Source organism: the organism of the source record quoted next, unplaced genomic scaffold (genome assembly GCF_019419815.1).
Source record: "Pyrus x bretschneideri cultivar Hongxiangsu unplaced genomic scaffold, Pyrus_bretschneideri_v1 Contig1, whole genome shotgun sequence".
Classification (NCBI taxonomy): Eukaryota; Viridiplantae; Streptophyta; class Magnoliopsida; order Rosales; family Rosaceae; genus Pyrus; species Pyrus x bretschneideri.
The window spans coordinates 3,090,795-3,112,421 of record NW_025999390.1 but is presented as its reverse complement, the minus strand read 5'-3'; the positions used below and the strand labels follow the sequence as shown (position 1 = coordinate 3,112,421).

The 21,627-nt window shown below is 38.2% G+C and overlaps 5 protein-coding genes across 5 annotated transcripts; 1 reads left to right on the top strand and 4 right to left on the bottom strand.

Moving 5' to 3' along the window:
- Positions 1-1,267: 1,267 nt before the first annotated feature.
- Positions 1,268-4,997, bottom strand: LOC103955384. The gene is made up of 8 exons (XM_048579478.1): positions 4,670-4,997; positions 4,494-4,555; positions 4,254-4,304; positions 4,110-4,135; positions 3,640-3,742; positions 3,037-3,135; positions 2,303-2,516; positions 1,268-1,691 (listed from the first exon to the last, which is right to left on the bottom strand). Exons 1-8 carry the CDS (start codon positions 4,808-4,810, stop codon positions 1,644-1,646), a joined length of 744 nt encoding a protein of 247 aa, XP_048435435.1. The 5' UTR covers positions 4,811-4,997; the 3' UTR covers positions 1,268-1,643.
- A 377-nt stretch (positions 4,998-5,374) lies between these two features.
- Positions 5,375-9,414, bottom strand: LOC103952372 (conserved oligomeric Golgi complex subunit 8). The gene is made up of 12 exons (XM_009363955.3): positions 9,161-9,414; positions 8,913-9,065; positions 8,665-8,813; positions 8,274-8,351; positions 8,060-8,153; positions 7,876-7,950; positions 7,455-7,751; positions 6,954-7,021; positions 6,809-6,863; positions 6,567-6,705; positions 5,980-6,164; positions 5,375-5,890 (listed from the first exon to the last, which is right to left on the bottom strand). Exons 1-12 carry the CDS (start codon positions 9,284-9,286, stop codon positions 5,582-5,584), a joined length of 1,728 nt encoding a protein of 575 aa, XP_009362230.2. The 5' UTR covers positions 9,287-9,414; the 3' UTR covers positions 5,375-5,581.
- A 441-nt stretch (positions 9,415-9,855) lies between these two features.
- On the bottom strand, positions 9,856-10,570 carry LOC103955402 (leucine-rich repeat extensin-like protein 3). The gene is made up of 2 exons (XM_009367288.2): positions 10,020-10,570; positions 9,856-9,859 (listed from the first exon to the last, which is right to left on the bottom strand). The coding sequence occupies exons 1-2, from the start codon at positions 10,568-10,570 to the stop codon at positions 9,856-9,858; spliced, it is 555 nt and encodes a 184-aa protein (XP_009365563.2).
- Positions 10,571-11,958: 1,388 nt separating this feature from the next.
- Positions 11,959-15,444, bottom strand: LOC103955410 (U-box domain-containing protein 35). The gene is made up of 8 exons (XM_009367301.3): positions 15,129-15,444; positions 14,957-15,036; positions 14,733-14,854; positions 14,451-14,663; positions 13,966-14,245; positions 13,346-13,873; positions 12,456-13,229; positions 11,959-12,282 (listed from the first exon to the last, which is right to left on the bottom strand). The coding sequence occupies exons 1-8, from the start codon at positions 15,301-15,303 to the stop codon at positions 12,238-12,240; spliced, it is 2,217 nt and encodes a 738-aa protein (XP_009365576.1). The 5' UTR covers positions 15,304-15,444; the 3' UTR covers positions 11,959-12,237.
- A 1,357-nt stretch (positions 15,445-16,801) lies between these two features.
- Positions 16,802-20,112, top strand: LOC103952379 (peptidyl-prolyl cis-trans isomerase CYP57). Its single transcript, XM_048579469.1, has 10 exons — positions 16,802-17,100; positions 17,303-17,481; positions 17,576-17,677; positions 17,786-17,892; positions 18,065-18,206; positions 18,391-18,619; positions 18,761-18,800; positions 18,886-19,081; positions 19,310-19,448; positions 19,616-20,112. Exons 1-10 carry the CDS (start codon positions 16,881-16,883, stop codon positions 19,756-19,758), a joined length of 1,497 nt encoding a protein of 498 aa, XP_048435426.1. The 5' UTR covers positions 16,802-16,880; the 3' UTR covers positions 19,759-20,112.
- Positions 20,113-21,627: the final 1,515 nt, after the last annotated feature.

The following is a 21,627-nucleotide window of genomic DNA, read 5'->3' as shown; positions in this document are numbered from 1 at the left end:
TTGATTATAAATTTTCAGTGATATTTAACAATAATTTTTTTGGGTTGTTGGGCTTGAGTTGCAGAGATGAAAATATATAAAAAAGAAATTGATTAGCTTGGTATACCTAAATTAAACCCACAAATTATCAGAATTAAGGTGTGAAGCGGGATTTTGAGTTTTATAAAATAAAATGAAGACTTTTGAGTTACATGAGATAAAATGGAATGTGAAAATTGAGTTTCATGGTCAAGATTGAGAGAATTTTGAGTTTTAAGGAATAAGATAATGACTTTAAACACGAACAAAGTAAAATTAATTTTGAGTTACATGAGGCATAATTAAAAATAAGTCTAAACCAAAAACTCGGAAACGATCCGTCCCTTTCTAATTGATAAAATATATGGAATAGTTCCATGGACTATTTTGCAATGGACATCCATATCGACATAACTTATTATCGATATTTTATGTCATTTTGGATTTATTTTAAGGTGTGCCAATAAGCAGTTAAGTGATTTTGTTGTTAATAAGTACTAATATATGCCCAGACATGAAGTGTGTGAAATTTTTTATTTTTTATTTTTAAATTGAAGAAGTGAGGAAGAGAGTAAGAGAGAACGTGGGAGTGGGAAGAGATGGAGAGAGATCTACTTTTAATTTTTTTTTTAAATTAGAGATATTAAATCACTTGTAAAAAAAATTCATTTTGTGAAATTACATTATTGCGCTCACTTGTAAAAAAATTTCATTTTGTGAAATTACGTTACTGCTCTTAACCTTTTTATTGTGATAAAAGATTAATAGTTTTTTCATTCTGTTGTGGTTAACAAAGAGAGTTCTATTAATATGTAATTTAAATAATATTGATAATTGATTTGTAAAATCTATTTTACCGTCTAGTGATATTTGTCCTTGTTTGTTTTCAGCCACCTAAATCAAGGTTGCATGCATTCTTGTTCAAGTGAGGATCCTGCGTTTGATTCCTTGATGTTTTATGTTTACTGCAATATAAGCATAAACAAGAGACAAATTCGATACTTTTATTTAAGAGTTTTTTTATGCAACAAATGGGAAACAATGTCTTTTTCTTCATTATTTGATATCTATTATTTATGTTATATATTAGTTCAATTTCAAGTGGATTTTATTATAAAAAGTTAACCTTATTTACCTCGCTCTAATTATTTTGTTTTATTAACAAACCTTTTTTTCCGGTTGCAAAACAAAGTTTTATATGCCCAACAAAAAGAAAAAAAATACTTAATTTAAGGTGAAAGCTCCCCTTTCATCCAATGCTCTCGACGGCAACTCAAACAAATTACAAGAAAATTACAGATCTTCGTTCAAAGGATAAAGAATGCTTTACAATTACAATTGATAATGTTGCCAAATAGAATTTAAGGGGGAAAAAACATACGTGAAGGCAAATGCTGCAATGTGACAACAACAAAAAAATGTCTGGAATGTTGAACCTTGACTGTATTTCTTGATATAATTCGTCGTAACAGAAGAAAAAAAATATAACTATTGAGTCGAAAAATTCCGCTCCATGTGGAAGTACAGGATATGGTAATGCTCCCCTTTCGCCATGCTCCGAACCATGAACCAAGATTTGATGATGCTTTGTGATGAAGTAGGAATTTCTATAGGCCACTTACCGACTAGCTTAAACCCGAATTTGGATGCAGCTGAAAGTATGGAATGCTAGTCTACAGGAAGGAAAATATGACAAAGATTAGGGCCGGTTCGGAGTCCTCAGCAGTGTGTTTCTATCAGATGAAATCAACTCTTTTGCAGTTTTAAATAAGGGAAAGATAGCTTCAGCTACATAAGTGACATCTGTGCCGAGGATGATATCAAAACCTTGAGAATTAGCTTCCTTGATGGCTTCTATATGATCTCTATTCCCCACTCTAATCTTTTTGTAATCAGTTTGTCCAGAAATGTCGGTCTAAGATTTGAGTTGACATTACGCTTCAGTAGGTCAAGCGCTTTTGAGTCACCATCAGTCGCGAACACAAGGTCAGCAGATTTAGTGGCGACCATAGAGCAAATACCCCCGGAGTTGGATTTCTGGTTAAACGGAAGCCATGAACCGAGCTGATTCCCACAACATTAAAACAGTTGATTTGCAAGTGTGTTGATCCACTTTGGATAACACTTCTATCTTGAAAGTCAAATCACCTAGCTCTAGCTCAATTACCCATGTGCAAGAATGTCTTCAAAAAATGAGTTGAGTCAACCTAATAAAAGCTCTAGTTCTGCAAACAATTATAAAAATTTAAGCATATTTCTGGAAGGAAAAAAGACGAAACTTTACCTCGTTGTCATTGGAAGGTAAGACACCAGACATTTCCATCACTACACCGTCAGAAATGTCAACCTCCAAATCATTCACAGGTTTCTTCAAGATCTTCTCATTGACCTCTAGCACGATTTTCTCTTGACCAAGATGATCTACTTCGGTTGCTGCTTCTGTTTTGGTAGAGGGGTTTGTATCATCTGAAAGGCGGAATACGGCTTGAACCCAACGCCTGGAATAAAAAACAAGAATTACATTTTGATCAGGGAAGATGAATTAGAAGAAGAAAAAAAAAACCCTAAGGAAGAGCAGGATTTAATCAAAGTGACAACCCTCATCCACATACAGAACACAACCTACAACCCTAGTGAAAATAGGATCGTTTACTGATTCATTACCAACTCCGTTGACTGATTCTCAACTTGTTTGCAGCACAAGTCAAGTTCTTCAACATCGAAACCATTTTCTTCAAATAAGCTCGTCAATAAGGGATCACAACCAAGCTTGTCAACCAAGAAAAAAGTAAAAAGTAGCTCAATGTACGAGCGCGTGCTAGTAAAACTTTCAGTGCCATCACCCCTGACATAAAAGTTTTCACTTATCTTTTGGTCCTTGCAATTCAATCTTTCCTGTCAATTACCATTACATTAACTAAGAAGTAAACTTCAATATCTTGTAACCATCTTTCAAATGAGGAACAAATCAATCGATAATAAGGATGAACTTCAAAATACACACATATATATATGAACCTGAGCAAGGTCACCAGTAGCATAGTCACGAAACAGCACACAACCATTTGGCTGGGGAAGAGGAATCCACAAATTTCTTCAGATATGAAGAGGCATACACTGCTTGAAATAAAAGTTTATAAGAATTATCAGTTACCTTGAGAACGTTCCTATTATTCTTCATAACATAGACATCTTCTCTGGAGACACTGCAGATAACACAAATATCTACTTAACAAGTCAGCAACCTTACTAAGTAAAAAAGATCACTCGTCAAATTGAACCACTGGGAAAGTTGCTCAATATGTTCAATTCATATACCATGGTTATAATATCCACGGACGAAGAAGAAATCTGCTTGCTTAGGTCATCAATGGTAAGATCACAAACAAATGCAGCTAACACGGGTATCTACTAAGTCTTTACGTGTCTGCGATAACAACATAAAACTCGTCATGCATCACTTGTCACGGCTATTCAGTACCAACTACCAACCTAAATTGAACTTACTATTTTTTGTCTACTTGTATTTTATTGGTCAAACATGAGCAACGTCCCTTGAACATATTCAATCAAATATCCCTTGCCATGGAATGAGCAAGTAGATGTAGAAGAAAACCACACCTTAACCAAGTTAACAGCTGTTGTTGAAAAATCGCATGCATGGACAAAAACATCTGCATACATCGCAACCAGTGGGAAAACAGTTTCCAGCTCCACAGCCAACCTGTATAGTGAGAACAGTAATCAATAATCCAATACATAACATCCTGACAGGAAAACGGTCAGAGATCCTCTATAGAGAAACATACAATAGATCACCAACTTTAAACAAACCAAGATAAATACTTTGCCACAAGAGTGTACAAAATTTACGGGAAAAGTAAAACTGGAAACAAGATTCTGGTTCATCAAGACAAGACAGAAAAAAAAAAGACAGGCATTTTCCGTTTTGATTCGAGTAATTTAGTCAACAAAAAAGAAGTAAATTATGCTTCTTCCAAATCAATTTGCGCAGAAACGTGAATGATCTCAACTGATAGAGAGATATCTAGACAACAAAAGTAACATGGACGACTGGCACACAAATTTACCTCTAATATAACTTCCGCCCAGCGCCCTGAAGTCAAAAAGATGAAAACAAAAACAAAAGTTAACATCTTACTGAATTGTTGGATGAATATGAAACAACAAAACTAAAACCGCCATATGTATCTCCAACATAATTCTTCACTCACCAAGAAATATTTGCCCCACTCCTTGTCCAGGTAGTGCCGAGATTTAAAGAACTGATTCAAGAATTCGCAGTTAGTTTTATACAGCACCGGCCAAAATCAAAACTCGGATCCAAGCAACTGACATTAAGCATACAGAACAATGCAGCAGTGCCTAAAGTCACCATTTTTCGAGCCCGGAAGCCGCAGAAGTAAATAGCTACGCTGAAATTTACTAACCGAATAAATAAGCAACAAACATACCTTGTCTTGATGCCGCTTGTAAAACACATCCCAGTACTTCCTGGCATCTTTTTCATACTTTTCTGCAAAAAAGGGGTTAATGATCAAATGTAAGATATATATATATATATGTGTGTGTGTGTGTGTGTGTGTGTGTGTGTGTGTTGTGTGTGTGTAGCGAGAGGGAGAGAGAGTACCTCTCCAGAAAGTTGATAGAGTATCAGAGGTGGAGTAAATCTGCAATCTTGGGGCTGCTTGCTCTTGCTCTTGCTCCGAAGCTTCTTTGACAGTGGACGCCATAACCTCCAAAGCTTCTTGCCGAACAAAAGATGATACATATAAGCCGAATTCGAAAACGAAAATAGGAAAAAAACAAATTACAATCGATTTATGAAATTAAGCTCAATTTTGAAACAGAGTGATCCTGCTACTGAATTATCAGCTTCAATTAATCGATTTATGAACTATTTTGTTCAAAATTTCAGTTAACTTTGAATCGGATTTTTCGTTTGGAAACGAAGGAAATGTGCACCTGTTGAAATTGGAGGTGCAGGAGACGACTGGAAGTGAGAGAGATTTGACAGCTGCGGGAGCAGTTTAGTGCCATTTGTAACTGCAATACGCGGCAGGCCAACAATTTTGTAAATTATATAACGTGATTATTTATAATTGAATTATTATTTAAGGGTATATCAGTAAAAATAGGTGTATGAACATTATTAAAAAAAAGCGTTAATTAACACTTAAAACAGTTAAAGTAATAGTATCATTTTTATTCTAAACTATGTCCGGTCAAAAGGAGTTCGAACTTTTGAGTATAAAAGAGCAAACTCGGACTAACAATAATTTCTTTTGATCTCATAGAAAGAAAAATGTATGCAAAAATTTAGCGGTACAGAGGATGGTACAACAAATCAGTATGAAAGTGTTGTTAATTTTCTGATGTTTTTCTACAATCAAATTGTTTCTCTTCTCTATCATATAACATATGAAATTCCGATATAACATCTTTGAGCCAAATAATTACAAGCAAAATATTAGAGCCAATATTCAAAATTACAAAACATGGGAGCTACAAGGAGTGTTCTATTTGCTTCACAAGTCCGTGATCAGTGCGTCCCTTCCTCTGTTTGCAAAGTGGGGCTTTTCTGTTCCCTCTCATCAGAGTTGGTATTATCGGTTTCTTCAACAACCGGCGAGACCCTATTTTCTACCGCAGACACGTCACCGTTCTCAGTTACGTTCTTTTCATTTTCATCTCCGTCTCCATCACCAACAGGTTTCGTGAGTCCTCTTGATGGGGTGGCGACTGTCAATAGGCGGCCAATCCCGTCATACAAACTCTTTGCATCCATGATTAAAGCAGCTCCACCAGGGTAACAGCGGCCAAAGCATGTGGCACAGTGCGGGTAAGTAACCTACGAATGCATTTGTAAAGTACAGAGGATGTCAATGTAGATGAAGAAAATATCAGACAATATGTAGCCCGAGTTTGTTTATATTATACCTCAATAAATGCTCGACAAAGTGAGAGGAAAAGTCCAGACTCGTGTTCTTTCAGCATCCGATTTGTATTGTACCGCAGTAAAGAATCAGAAACAGCCTGCAATCCCTTGATCAACTCTTGAGCAAGCACGTGCTTTAAACTTATTGGGGCACAGGGGCGGAGGTCGTTCATAGCTGCAGACACGCCTAAACAAGAAAGAGATATGCATAAATGCCTGAAAAAAAGCAGAAATTGGGCCATTCCTCTGGAGTATTATGATATAGGTGGACCTACTGACACACGATTTTTAAGAGCAACCATGATATATATTTCCCACATTACAATTCAGTTTTGCAGATCATACAAGTAACCATTGGAAACCTACTTTCTTTCTTCCAAAAAGTCACATACAACAGAAAGAAACTTATCCATTATCCACATTCCACATCAATGATATTGGACCATCGATCATTATTTGGTTTACTAAAGTAGGCAACTAAAAAGGAACAATAAGCACACAAGATGAGAGTTCTGTGGGGAAAAGGGCAATTCCTCAGTAAACAACTAAGCATAGAAGATTTTAGCTGAGAAGCTTATATAACACTTACCATTAACAAAAACAGCAAGAGGTGGATGTTCCATAAGATAAGATGGCGGGGTTACATCATCCTGATTTTCATCACCATGACTGTTCGATGAAAAGCCAACTGCTGGTAGTGGGACCCAACGATGTGAATCCAAGACCACCTGAATTTAAGCACAATGTCAACTTAAATCTCTCAGTCTACAGCAATTACTTGCACTTTTAATTATAGAAACACTGAATTCAAGTCATGAATTATTCATTCACCTCAAAATTCTCAACTGCTGTGCTCATGTTTTTTGAGAACAAGTTGAGAACTGCCCTGGAAAAGTAACCAAGGTCAACATTCACAATGAGGAAAACAATTTAAGGTATATGGTAGTCAAGAAAAATGGGGGAATAAGATCTGTACTCTTCAAATAGTGATGGCAGCAAGCCCCGGAAATCTAGCCCAACCCAACCAAGTCCCATAGCACAATACTGTCAACCAAAAAAAAGGAACAAGATCAGATAAACAAACAGAGCTTCTATTACTCTTAAATTTCAATGATAATAGGACTAGCATGACCAATTTACGAGATTTTATTCCTGGGTGTAAAAAGTTAAAATCATATGGCGAATTTATATCATTTAAATTGTAGACTCCTCTGCAGCATAAACATGTTTATTTGATGCCATTACCATGTCTCATATAGTCCTGATGATACACACCCCAGCAATAATACTCTGAAGTGAAGCGTTGGTGCTTTATAATATGTTAAAAAGTGACGAGTAAATGAAAAATTCAATGAATGGTGATATATCTTGCAAATCATGGACATTAAAGAAACAACTATATTCAAGCATGTATCTCCGTTTATAGCTTGATGCGAGCATGTGCAAAATGATAATAAATATAACAGAGAACGCTCACCATGCATTGATCCAAGATATTTGATAAAGATCCGCCTTCAGTTATCTTTGGAAGCAGAATTTTGAGAGTCTTAAGGTGTGAAGTAATTATATGCATAGCCCAACTGAAAAGAAGACCACCATCATAATTTTCTTCACTGCCTGATGTATCATCAGCAAATATTGCTCTATATTGGTTAACAACATCAAAAAGATGCATTCTATGACAATTTATCATCCCCTTCAGGTACTCATAAGCATTTCTCTGGTCCAGATCCTCCAGAATTCCAGTAAGCCATGCCTCCCGACATCTCAAAAACTAAAACACAGAAAAAATAAGGTCAGATACAAGAAAGCCTGAATGTCCACACATGTCATTTGAAGCGTTCTACATTGCAAAATACATAAATGTAAAGAATGCGCAAAATACACTAATCCCTTACCTGTAAACGCATTTCGTACTCACTAAAAACTCCTATTCTACGTAAATATCCAATAATACGGAGACATTCAGGTAACTGCAATGCACAAACACACATCCAGAAAGAAAAAAAATTAAAATTTTGTAATCAATGTGAACGAAAGATCAAAAGTGCACTAGCTGATGTTCAAGGAATTACACAATACCTGAATATTTGAACGAAGTTTCTGAAGAAGTTGAGAAAGAAGAGATTGAGTGGTCTGCCTGACTTCTGCAGTCAAAGCTTGAATAACGGGCAATCTTACAGAGGCAGAAAAGGAAATAAGCAAAACAACAAAGACAGCCTACAGTACACAATCTTTCACAAAGTTGAAAATTATTATTGGTTAATGAGGGGAATAAGGGGGCAGCAACACTCACTTGGGGTGCATGGTTGAAAGCTTGCTAACAAATGCTTCTAAGTCAAGAGCTTCATCGTAATTTCCATTCCTCACACATCTGTGTAAGAACGGGAATGAATTAAGCAGACAAGAATTATCCTATGGCACAATCAGCTTCCGTAAGAAACACAACATTCCAAATAGTCATGCTCAGCTACCATCAAACAATCCCATTCAGAAAAACGGCATTTTTCTATCCATATAATGCATTGTTCGGGTTCTTGGGTAACTTAAGAATGCTGTGTTTCGGGTTTTGGGGTTCAAAAACTAAATCCAAATCGAACTTATGGGTGATGTAGCATGGATCTACACTACCTACAGTAGTGCTACAATTCAAAACAATGATTTAAAACATTTTTTCAAACACATACGTCTCCATAAGCTGAGGGATTTCAAGTAAGTCGAGCAATGTACTGTGATTGGCTAGCAACGTCTGGTTCAATTTCCTCTTTTCCAAAATCTGCTCCGCAGATTCAACAAACTCAGTGCACCCATTCATCAACTTCGGCGTCTCCTCCAGCTAACAAAACCCAAAATTTCAAGTCAGCATTACAAAAATGCATCATAGATTCAAATTAATTAATTGATTAACCATAAATTAGAGTTAATTAATTACTACCAGAGACTCGAGATGTTTGTCAATGGAAGACACTTCGTTTCGAATTGCGACCAACGCGTCGGAAGCAGCAATGAAAGCTCGGTAATTGGCCACGGCCACCTCCTGCATTTGCCGCTGTATTCGCTCCGCATCGACCCGAAGAAGCTCCGGTTCCTAAAAACCAGACCCGAGAAAAATGAATCAATTTCAAGTCCAATTAACCAAACGAACAAGGGGAGAGAGAGGGGGGAGGGGGAAGGAGGGAGGACCTTGTGGAGGCGATCGAGGGTGAAGGAGAGGAGCTCGGAGACGTAGGGTTGCTGGGAGGCGGAGGCCAACTGGAGGAGGCTGGCCACCGAGGAGGAGTCGTCGGTAGCATTTTCGGACTCCATCATCGGATGCTGGAGCTCCGAGGGAGGTTTCGGATCTCGGACCCTCCGGTTAGGGGTTTGGACGTATCGGAGGGAAATGCAGATTTTCAGATCTGCTGCTGCTGCTATGGAGTTCGTTGCTCAGTTTCGATTTGATTTGCCGCGATTGGGATCTGGATCGAACTCTTTGCTGGGCTTATTGGGCCTCTATGGGCCCACTTTAAGAGGTAATTTTTCTTTTGATTTTCCAGTTTTATTAAAAATTGAAAACAGATAAAAATAAAATAAAATGCCTTTTTTTTCATTTTCATGTTAAAGTGATACAGAGTATGACTGAGTTTCATTTTATCTTATTTCTGCTTGAGAAATTTGTAATTGTAATGGTTACACAGTTCTGAGCGTTATTAATTCACGTGTTATAACATGAGTGAATTAATAATAAAGCAACTGTATAAATCACGAGAAAACTTATATTAATTTCTAGATAGATTTTCAAATCGATTTATACATAGTTATTGTTTGTTTAGGACGACCTACACTAAGTTCGGATCCTCATTTCTGTCGCTCGAAGTGAAACTAGATCACAAATTAAATCACCTTCAAAATTTACATAAAAAAGAATAATTAACAAATAAAATTTTAAATACAAGTAGGAGTCTGTATACATCACCCAAGATTTGGTCAATGCCTCTATGGCAATACATATTCAAAAACTGAAATTTATGGCAGAGTAACAGTCTAATTCTATACTTCTCACCAAAAAGAAAACACAAGATGATGAGCTAACAAGATGAACAAAAGCATGACACGAACAGAAGAAGGAGAAGAAGCCATGGAGGTGTAAAAGTAGTTAGGAAGTGGATTGTTGTTCACCACTCCAGTTCCTGTTGCTGCTGTTGGCACTGGACCGGCAGGAGGCATGTCGTAGAAGTAGACAAACCGAGGAGGAGGAGGAGGAGGAGGTGCGCCTTTCGAAGAATATGATGGGGGTGACGGGGATTGTTTTGGCGGTGAGGAAGGTGGTGATGGTGATTGTTTCGGTGGTGAGGGCGGCGGAGAAATGTAGTAATATTGAGGTGGAGAGTGGTGCACTGGTGGCGGTGATTGTGGTGGTGATGGCAGCGGACCTGAAGGCTCCAGTTCAGGAGAAGGAGGTGGTGAACATAGGACTGGACATGTACCGCATTCACTGATGCATAGTAAACCAGTCTCAGGATCCACCGTTTGATCTTCATATGTCAACCCGGCAAACATGATCAGCCCGAAAACCGCCGCCTTGAAGGACCGGGGAATCCATTTCCTTGTCATGGATAGTAGATCTTTGGAGTTACTCATCTGACAAAGGCATAACCTTTGACAACTGACCAAGTTATGGTGTGGCCTTGAGAAAACTTTGTTCTACTTATCCGCCCTTTATACAAGCGTGTGTATGGCACCTCAAAAGGTTTGATTTACATACTTCTCTTATTAAATATGTAGAACGAGGATTAATTACTCAAGGAAAATACGCACCAATAAAATCGGTTACAAATTTTTAATTAAGAAAAACTAAAGTGACACTAAACATACGGTAAAATGACACTAAATTGTGACTTACATACGGTTCACTTTTTTTTTTTTTTTTTCATGCACACCCATATTGCATTGGTATTATCTGTTTAGTGTACCCAGTTATATTTCAATTAGGAGTTTGTACCAATTTTATTTGCGCTAATTTTGCTAGCTACTTTCATGTCATTTGGAGCCTGTATTTTTGCATTCTTTCAATTTCATGGGAAAAGGAATCCTAAGAAAGGCTTCAATGACAATCTAATCCTCTACCTCTAGTTTCTACTGTTTTTCTGATGCCTTTCTGCAAACATAATCCACCTTTGGAATCACTTTGTGCTCCTTCTTCTTTAGACTTTAGTTATACCTTTCTTTGTAAGATGGACTTCTCTTATTTGGAATAAGGATATCTCACAACTATTTCACTAACTTTTTGCTCTTCTAATCCACCTATCTCAACTCGTAGACTCAGTGGTAAAGCCAAAATTTTAGTTTAGGAGGGACCCAAATGTTTCAATCTAAAACGCTCTCCTGATCTTCCATAAATTACTATGTCGTGTGGTGAATAACAGACCAACGTCTTTTAGGTCTAGTATGGTGTCGTCCTCATCATTCTCTTCATTAAATCTAAACCCCAAACCTATATGACTTTCTCCCTCTCTCTCCCTCCACTGATCCCAAAACCAAGTCCTCCTCAAAGTACAAGCAACGAATTGCCCAAACTCCATAGGAGCCACCAACCTCAAATCAAACCCAATTAAATAAACTAAAGTAAAAACGTCGGATTGGAGCCCTAAGCCTATGAAAAACCTTGAAAATTATAAATACGAAATCTTTTTGCGTGAAAAAAAAAATGTTAGGATGGGTCCGGGACCATTCTGGTCTTTTCATGGCTCCGCCTTTGCGCAGACTTATGCATAGCCAAGTTGATTAAAGTAGTATGTTTCTCGGTCCATTTGCACCCAAGTTCAAATTCCACTCCCATTTAGATTAGATTTGATTAGATTATTGCTCAAATAAATAAAATTTACCGACTTCTTTTAGGCTTCCAGTTTTCAGCTAAGTACATATATTCTTCCAGGTTTCCTTTTGAGTCACCACGCTTTAATCTTCTCAAACTTCAACTGCAGAGGGCAGTGATCGTCTTATAATCCAAAAGGAAAAGATTATGGACAGGCACAGCATGAACACAAAGTACAAAGAAGTTAAAGAACAATGATTACTAATCACAAACCCACCAAAGATTAGCTTAAACCAATCAGTGAAAGAAGCCTAAGAATATCAACTTTTTCTTTTTTTCTGGTATCAGTTTCCTATTATCTACAAACACTCCTTCAGCTTCTTCAATTGTAACTAGCTTTCCGGCCTTTCGTTCCTCGCGTCATCGGGTGCTTTTGAATTGTCTTCGTCTTCTTTGTACTTCGGCACTATATGTCAACTCCGCCCCCGGAGCTACTCTTATTCAGTGGCTCCTGGTTTTCAACAATGTAGCATAATTAAGACGGTAGCAGATAAAAACTATAATAGAAAATACGAATGAGAATTGTTATTAGCACTCTAAAATAGTTATTATGCACCCATGTTTCCCTCTCTTATTTTCTTCAATAGCAGCGTCCAAACGAGTCTACCAGTTAATGTTACAAACCTGACTATTTGTAGTTGATGTTCTTGATGTGGAAGGACGCGACGTGGAGCTTGGACTATAACTGAACCCAGGAGGAGTAGTGTCACTAGTCCTTCCAAAGTCTCTTAACCGTATAAGTTCTGGCACTACAACTGTGCCAAGGTCGGGCCTGTCCTTCTTCCTTAGCTCTGTGCATTGTAATGCCAAGTTAGCGAACGCTAGAGCCTCTTCAATTGGCCAGTCGGTCACTGCTGGATCAAGCATCTCTGAAAATATTCCCTTCTCGATGGACCTCCTAACATGGTGAGCAAGTCCCATGGCAGGCTTGGCTGTGATGATTTGGAGTAGTACTATCCCCAACGAGTATATATCCGATTTTGTTGTTAACATGCCAGTTTGTTGGTACTCAGGATCGATGTAACAAAATGTTCCAGCGGCTGCAGTCATGTGGTATTGGGTCACCTCGTCTGCTACAGATGCTGGAACTAAGCGTGCTAGCCCTACATCACTGATCTTGCTCACAAAGTTCCGGTCTAATAGGATGTTTGCTGGCTTTAGGTCACGGTGTACAAGGGGTTCCGGCTTTGCTTGGTGAAGGAAATGAAGTGTTGTTGAAATTTCAGCAGCTATCTTGAACCGTCTCCTCCACGAAATTGAGGGGGTGTTACCTCTTCTAAATAACCGATCTTCTAAGCTTCCGTATTCCATGTATTCGTATACTAGGCATCCGAATTCAGGGCAGGCACCAAGGAGGAGAACCATGTTAGGATATCTAATGCAGCTCAGGACCTCAACCTGCATGTCAACACAAAATATGATCCCATTTGATAACCATTTCGTTTTTTGTTTATTTTCTGATAGTACAATGTTTATGTAATGTTTCAAATCTCAAAATTTTATCAATAGCATACTTCCTGTTGGAATTGCTTCCTCCCTTGAGCAGCATCAGGTCTCAAAACTTTGATGGCAACCAGCGTGTGATCGAGTTTGCCTTTGTATACGGGTCCATATCCACCCTCACCAATTTTATTCGCTGGTTCAAAATTTTCCGTAGCTTCTTCAATTTCTTCAATGGTGTACTTCCTATACCGGAGATCATTATGTGCCAAAGCATTCAACGCCCGGTTCTTCTCTTCTGCCTCTTTCTTTGCCTTCATCTCTGCCTGTCTTCTTCTCTGAGCTTCCATCTCCGCCAACTTCTGTGACGCCTCAGCTGCTTCTATAGCTGCTTTGCACTTAGCCTTCTCCATTTCCACAATGGCAAGGGCCGTCTGTTCAGCAAGCTTCACTTCCTCGAACTTTCGCGCCTCCTGCATCCACTGACTAAGCTCGTTAGCCTTATTTTTCGCCGAGATTGCTTCTTTGCAGGCCGAGCTGTACATGTCCATTGTTTGCTTCAATTCGAGCTTTAATCTTCGCATTTCAGCCTCCATATCCCGCTGTAATCAATCAAACAGTTAACAGCCAGATTATTCTTTTATCTAGGCCTTGATTTATAAATTTTTATGCTACCAAATTAATATAAACGTACTGCAGATTGTCTGGATGAGTCCTTGGGAGAATTTAATGTACTAGAGAAATCGAAACATTGGTTTGTCATATCCACTGATCCAAATAATGGCATTGAAAAGTCACTTTCATCAGCATTCGAAGTGCGGTTGCTAAGCGAAGACCGTGCTGCAGTATGGTTAGCCATGTCAACATTAATATCCAACAAGAGATTGTTCGGAGCACTCCTTGTCCTCTCGCGCACTGCAGGCATTTTGACTGATCCTGGAACCTTCCACCCTCCCCTTGATGCAGGCTGTCCTCTGCTTCCACCAACAGCATTACAAAAACCACAACTTGTTAGCGTAAGAGAAATTCTCACTGCACGATGTTTTGTCTTACTTAAAGACATGACGCTTTGCAAAAACCTCAACCGTGCAATTAAAAGAGATCAGAGTTGAAGAAAACTGAGAAGAAGTGAGAGTTTCTTAACACGTTGCCCTGAAGAGAAGCAATTAAAATACGTACCTAACTCCGTTTTCAAATTCATTATTATCTGCTGGGATATGATATGGAAGTCCCTGGGAGGATGGCTGTTTGGGTGGAACTGCAGTATTAACCACTGGCCTCTTTGCAGTTCTTGCTGACAACTTCTTCCCTTTCTGAATTACGTATACAGAACAGAATTCCGGCGCTAATTTTACAATGCTGCTGGGCACATCATTCCCACTTTTAAACTTCCTGTGAAGAACCACAGCATCAGAACGTAGCTAGAGAGAGAGGGAGAGGGAGAGGGAGAGATCTTTAAACCTTGTAAGAGCATTCCTTGCTGATGCACCAACTACAATATTATTGAGGTAGTTGCAATTGACATACTCCAAAAGTGCTTTTGCAACATCACTGTCATCAAGGATAACCTCTTTCACTTGTGCCTAAAATTTGAAAAAGTAAAATCAAATCAAACCTTTTAGACCCTTTAAGCGATATTACGCGTAACACATCACATCTGTGATAGGAAAGATGCACGTACGTACCCCTTTACGAGCGCAATATGCACGGTAAGGAACGAAAACACCACGTCCATTATTATCACCCGAATCAGCAGCATCACTCTCTGCGTAACTCCGAAAAGAAACAAAGAAATCACGTTGACAAGGCCAAACAATGTGTTTCGAAAATGAAGCAGAGAAAATAGAGGGTACCTACGATTGTTTTTGTGCTTGACATGGATGAGGATGATGTACGGATTGGTGCTGGCGGTTACAAGATGATCAATAGCCCACCGGACAGCGTAGTTGCTGTTCTTATTGTCCTTGTCGACAGCCACGGCAGTTGCATTGATGGGTGGAACGGCGTCGTCCGAGGAGTAATGGGAGGCCATTTTGCGTGACGCCACCAGCGCAGCACTAGCACAAACACGCACCAATGCCGCTGCCAATGGCACCACCCTCCACGTCCACCGCTCCGGGAAAGCTTGAGACGCAAGAAAAGAGGAAAGGGGAAAGAAGAAAGGAAGAAGGTTAGCTGATTAGGGCTTTCTGTTGGTGTGGTTGTGGAACTGTGGAATCACATGCTTGGCTAAACATGGAAAATGTAACGTAACTAACTTTTAACTGACTCTCGTCCGTTGGCTTGATTTAGGCAAGTTTTGACCTGGCCATGACCAAATAAAAGGACTTCTACTTAGGTTTGGATTTTTGTTGAAGCTTTAAGACAAGTCAAACAAACAAAGAGGGAAATGGGACTTTGAGAGGAACAAAAATGTCTTTGTTGAACAAAATTTGTTCAAGGATTGGTAGTTGTTTGATATCTATGTTGTAGAGAGGTTACCAATTACAAGTATTCGGCTATCAAGTTACAAACTATGTTTACAATTTTTCATAGGGAGACAAGTGGCTTAATAAAACAATGTATAGTAGGAGAAAATTTTCAGTCTGTCAGAAACACCACTAGGTACACTAAGTGTCATATTACAATTGATTGAATTAAAAAAAAAAAATCAAATAATTGTATTATTACACTGAGTGTACCGACCATGTTCCCGGCATACTGAAAAATCTTTGGTATGATAGTATTCAATTACAGTTAATAACGACTAGTTCTTAGTTTAGTTGTATTTTTTTTTTTTAAATTTTAAAAGAGATCTCTAATTCAAATTCACTGCAACTTGATTAAAGAAAAGATTACCTATTCAAAATTAGGGTGTGATATTCATCTTCATTTGTAAGGGAGAGATCTTAGGTTCGATTCTCACAAAATGCGAATTTGAACCACATTATTGATAGCTCATTGCGAGGCTAAGCTCACCTCCTCTCCTTAATGTAGATAATATCATTTGTTAAAAAAATGTAATTAGGGTGTCTTTGTTACTATGTGCACTTAAAATGTTATGACTCATCCCTACTTTGCTTACTTATATTTCTTAAAACTCTCTTGAACCGGCACACTATGAAAATAACTTACTGAATATTGTGTATGCAAAGTAATAGTACTGAAAATAGAACAATTCAATAGATGATATGTGTTATCGAGAAATAATTAGAATTTGTGAAAAACCTTGAACACGTGATATCCTTCTTTTTTTTTTATCAAACGTTTCCAATTGGACGAACGCATGATATTTTTTTCGATTTACTTTTTTTATCACATTGCCAAATGACAACCTCAGTTTCATATAAATTTTTCTTCTACACTAAAGCTTAATGACATATTAACACTTGAATGAGTAAATTAATTTTTCGAAATACCAACTTCTCCAAAGGCTACCAAGTCTCATGCCCGCGGATACGCGGAATCCAAAAGCCAAAATAGCACCAAAACGACGTCGTCACCAACCGGCGGAATCGAAAATGAAAAACCCCTCTCCCCCAATTCGCCAACCAGAAATACTCAGATAACAATCGAATTCCCAAATCCCCAGTGGACTCAAATCTCCTGCAGCGCCTTGGTCCGTGAGCAATGTCGTCGATATACGTGTTGGAGCCGCCGACGAAGGGGAAGGTGGTGCTGCAAACGACGCACGGGCCGCTGGACGTGGAGCTCTGGCCCAAAGAGGCCCCGAAGGCTGTCAGGAACTTCGTCCAGCTCTGCCTCGAAGGATACTACGACAACACCATCTTCCATCGCATCATCAAAGGCTTTCTGGTTCAGGGTGGCGACCCCACCGGCACCGGCACAGGTAATTTAAAAAAAGATTGAGAATTTCGATTCGTGGACTTGTATTGTTCTCTAGGTTACTTCAGTTTTGGATTTTGAACTTAAGTTGGGTAATTGCTAAAAAGAATGAGAATTTCGGTTCAGGAATTAGTATAGTGATCTGGGTTACTTTGGATTTAGGATTTTGAAATTTTGAACTTGAATTGTTGGGTGCATTTTTGCAGGGGGTGAGAGTATTTACGGTGGTGTGTTTCCTGATGAGTTTCATTCGCGTTTGAGATTCAAGCATAGGGGTTTAGTTGCTTGTGCAAATGCCGGTACACCCAATTCGAATGGGAGCCAGTTTTTCATGAACTTGGATCGGAGTGATTGGCTTGACAAGAAGCATACCATCTTCGGAAAGGTGATGATTAACTTCAATTCCGGCACTGGCAGTTTAGCTTTATAGAAGACCAAGGAACCGAACTCATTCTTTTGTTGTTTGTATTGTTTGTCAGGTGACTGGGGATTCAATCTATAATCTTGTGCGGTTGGGTGAACTCGAAACTGACAAGGAGGATAGGCCTTTGGATCCACCCCCAAGGATACTATCAGTAGAGGTAGCTAAACCTGGTCCTTGAGTAACCTTAAGCTTTCCTCTTTCTATATGCTTATGTGATTTTTTTTCCTGTTCTATTTTATGTTTGCTGTCAAAATCTGTGTTTTAGGTGTTATGGAATCCCTTTGATGATATTGTTCCAAGGGTACGTGCAAAGCCTTCGAAGGAATCCATAAATGATACTGACAACAAAGACACAAAGAAGAAAGCTGTAAAGTAAGCTTCTTCCTTGCCTGAAGGAATGTGTACGTGTGCGTTTGTGTGAATGTTAATTTGTTTTTGTACACCTGTGTCTGAAAAGAAAATGTATTTGCCATGATATATATTATCTAAACTGTCACTACGCTTCTTCGGTATCTTATGCGCATGGTTTGTTTAAAAAATGCAGAAAGCTGAACTTGCTTTCATTTGGAGAAGAAGCTGAAGAAGAGGAGAGAGAGTTGGCAGCTGTAAAGACCAAAATCAAGAGCAGCCACGATGTATTGGATGATCCTCGTCTTCTGAAGGACGAAGTTCCATTTAATGAATCGGTAATTATCAGGCGTCCTTTTTGTGATGCCTTGTTTATATAAAACTGTTGTAATTTTGCTAATTTAGGTCCATTTGTTTTCATTTTGAATGTGATTGGTAATCTACATATGCATGGTCCGGTCTTTCTCACTTAGAAATTGATAATCCAAAGGACTTATCTTTGACAAATGTTTTTGTACGCAGAACATTGATACCAAAACAAGGCATGTACAGTTATCTGTCAGAGAAGCTCTAAGCTCCAAGAAAGAAGAGCCCAAGAAAGACTCAGAGTCCAAATTTTATAATACCCTTGATCATAGCGATGATGATGATGATGATGATGAGGCCAACTTTGATGCAAGAATGCGCCAGCAAATACTCAAGAAACGAACGGATTTGGGAGATCTCCCACCAAAGCCAAAGCTGAAAAATGGTATCTAATTCTCCTTGGTATATTATATTTTCTCCTGATTGGATAATTAATGCATGATTGGTTGCCGTATAATTTGACAATGCTTTGTACTGCCTTAATAAAATTATGTCCATTTTCTTAACTTGTCACATCCATATGCAGGGAGATCTAGCCCAAAGCGGCATGAAATACCTACATCAAGGTAAACATTTTGAATTCAGACACTGTCACAGAGACAAAACATCTGAAATATCTTCACAATAATCTCTTCATCTCCTTTTTGCCAGGTCCAATGTGGAAAGCATTGATGATGATCAACAAAAGCTGGATAAGCTGTCCTTGAAGAAAAAAGGGATAGGATCCGAGGCAAGAGCTGAGCGCATGGCAAATGCTGATGCAGACTTACAGTTGCTGGGTGAAGCTGAAAGAGGAAGACAATTGCAGAAACAGAGGAAGCGTAGAAATCAAGGACGAGAAGATGAAGTATGTGTTATTGGGCCTTTTTATGTATTGTTTTCTCGATTTACCTCTTTACTCTCCTGCCTTCCCTTCAGCCCTGGGAGTAGGCCAAGTGATTCACTTTTTTATTCTATTTAGACATGGTAAAGTAGTTAGTAAAAAAAGTCGAAACCCCGTTTATTTTGTGGTTTTTTTTTAGAAGATACTTTGTGTGAATTTATAACCATGTTTTTATGAATTGGATACTTTCAGGTTCTCGCAAAACTTGAGAAGTTTAAGAAGGGAATATTTGAAAAGGGCACAGCCCCAGGTATTGAATCTGGAGGTGGCAAAGATGAAGACTTATCCAATTGGAAATCAGTTCCATTAAAATTTGCTCCTGAGAAAGGAAGGTAAGATTCATAGGTTCATATGTATTTATGCCATTTCATTGGAGTAATATAACAGTAACTAGCTACTATTGCCCCTTCTCATGTAAATATTCTTCGAACAACTATCAGTTTGCTATTTATCTAATTTGTGCTTCTCCATGGCTTAAATTTTCCCGTAAATCATTGCAGGATCACATGTCTCGCAGTGAGGACCTAAATGACTACGTCGTGCATGACCCTCTTTTGGAGAAGGGAAAAGAGAAGTTTAACCGATTGCAAGCCAAGCAAAAGCGACGAGAGCTAGAATGGGCTGGCAAATCCCTTACTTGATCTCATCTATGCCATGCCCTAATATTTGAGACCAAATCGAAGCTATGAGAATTCATCCCGTTGTCTTTGCTACGCTGCATGCCAGCTTAAATCTTGAGCTACATTGTTCGACAGCAGTTCATCTCACACCTGTATGGGTCATCTGACCTACCAGGGCAGCCGAAGGCATGATTCTGCATATGTATTCCTCTGTATCGTAGCTGGTGCTTTCGCTGCCGTCACCTACTGTAATCTTTTCTGCTCAACATTAGGTTAGGCGGTTTTGATGTATTTCTGTTTGTATATACCTCAAACAAGTCTTAAATTCTTAACGAGGCAGTTCTATGAAAATCAAATGCACAAGTTTCTTGTTAAGCTGGGTCAAATTTGTTTCTCTCATCTATTTGCCTGCATTCGGAATGCCATTGTGGTGGTTTTTCAAATCAATTAACGCATTGTCACGTGGCTGCTATTGTGGTGGGTTTTTAAATCAAATAACGCATTGTCACGTGGCAGTTGGTTATTGGCTTAAAAACCGACACGGTGGTGTCCTAGTAAGTCATTTCCAATTTTGCAGGCTTAACATTTTCAAAGGTTCTAGACGCAGACGTAAATGCATGTATGATATATCAAACATCTGACACTTGCTTTGGCAACAAGACTCCAAGAAATATCAGCGATGTTTGACCAGGTAAACATTGTTAGACCTACCGACTTGCAAAAGCCATGTCTTGTTTCTTTGCATATGCAACAATGCACCAACTGTAATGTCATATAATTGATTGGAAACTTAAAATAATATATTCTAACTGGATTATGACTACTTGGTTTACTGGATTAGTGTTTTTAGCACACTAAAAAATTCTCGTAATTTGGATAAAGTTTCATTTCGATGCTTGGGAGTTTGATTATTGTGATTTGAACCTTTGTAATTTACTAATTGTTGTAATTGAAGGACAACAATTTAGATTGGTTGATTTATAGGTATAAGAATGTCACGCACGTCTTTCAATTTCTATTTTGTATATAAGTTGTCACACCATTATTCTTAAGCCGAGGCAATTATTAAACCACATAAACTAGTTGCGACAATTAAAACTAAAAAATTAAAGTGAAATTTCGCTTAAACTTCAAAGACAAGGTCGTTACTTTGAACAAGAAAAGAAAATTGGTTAAGGCAATGGTCGCCAACGCAATTACCGATCCATTGTTGGACGTTGAATGTGAACAAGAATCTTAGAAGAGTACAATGTTGGAACATGTCCTCCCTCAATGTCCCTCAGTTGGACCGCCTTTTTCTTACAACTTACAATCTTTTTCATTTTTTTCTTTTTGGGTCAAATACAACTTGCAATCTGTTGTTTATAATTTTTGTGTCAAATTTTGTTTCCTCGGGAAATTTAGCAATTTCATGCTACCTTACTATCCATGAAAAAAGATTTAAATTGTAACCAAATTTAATTTAATTTATTTATTTATTATTATTATTATTTTTTTATTTTTATTTTTTTTGTTTTTGTAATGTTAGATGCTTTGGTCGTTGCTAGTCTACCACGCATATGGTCAAAAGTTAGTGTATATTGAATTTAGATCCTCTTTGAATCTTTGTGTTTAGGAGTTTATGGACCAAGATATGCAGACCATTCACTTCAAATCTTACGACTTCCATTAGCTTATCTCATTAGTACACTTAACATAAACTAAAGGTTTGAATCTCTCTCCCTCTTTTGAACAGTTTAAATTTCTAAACTGCGAGATTTAGAAAAGATCTAAATTTCGTGTATATTGTTGAATTTGCTAGCTTTTGGGGCCCTAGCCAACTGTATATATCTGTACTATGCGTACAATGTTCCAAAAATTAAAATTATTAAATACAAGAGAAAAAAATAT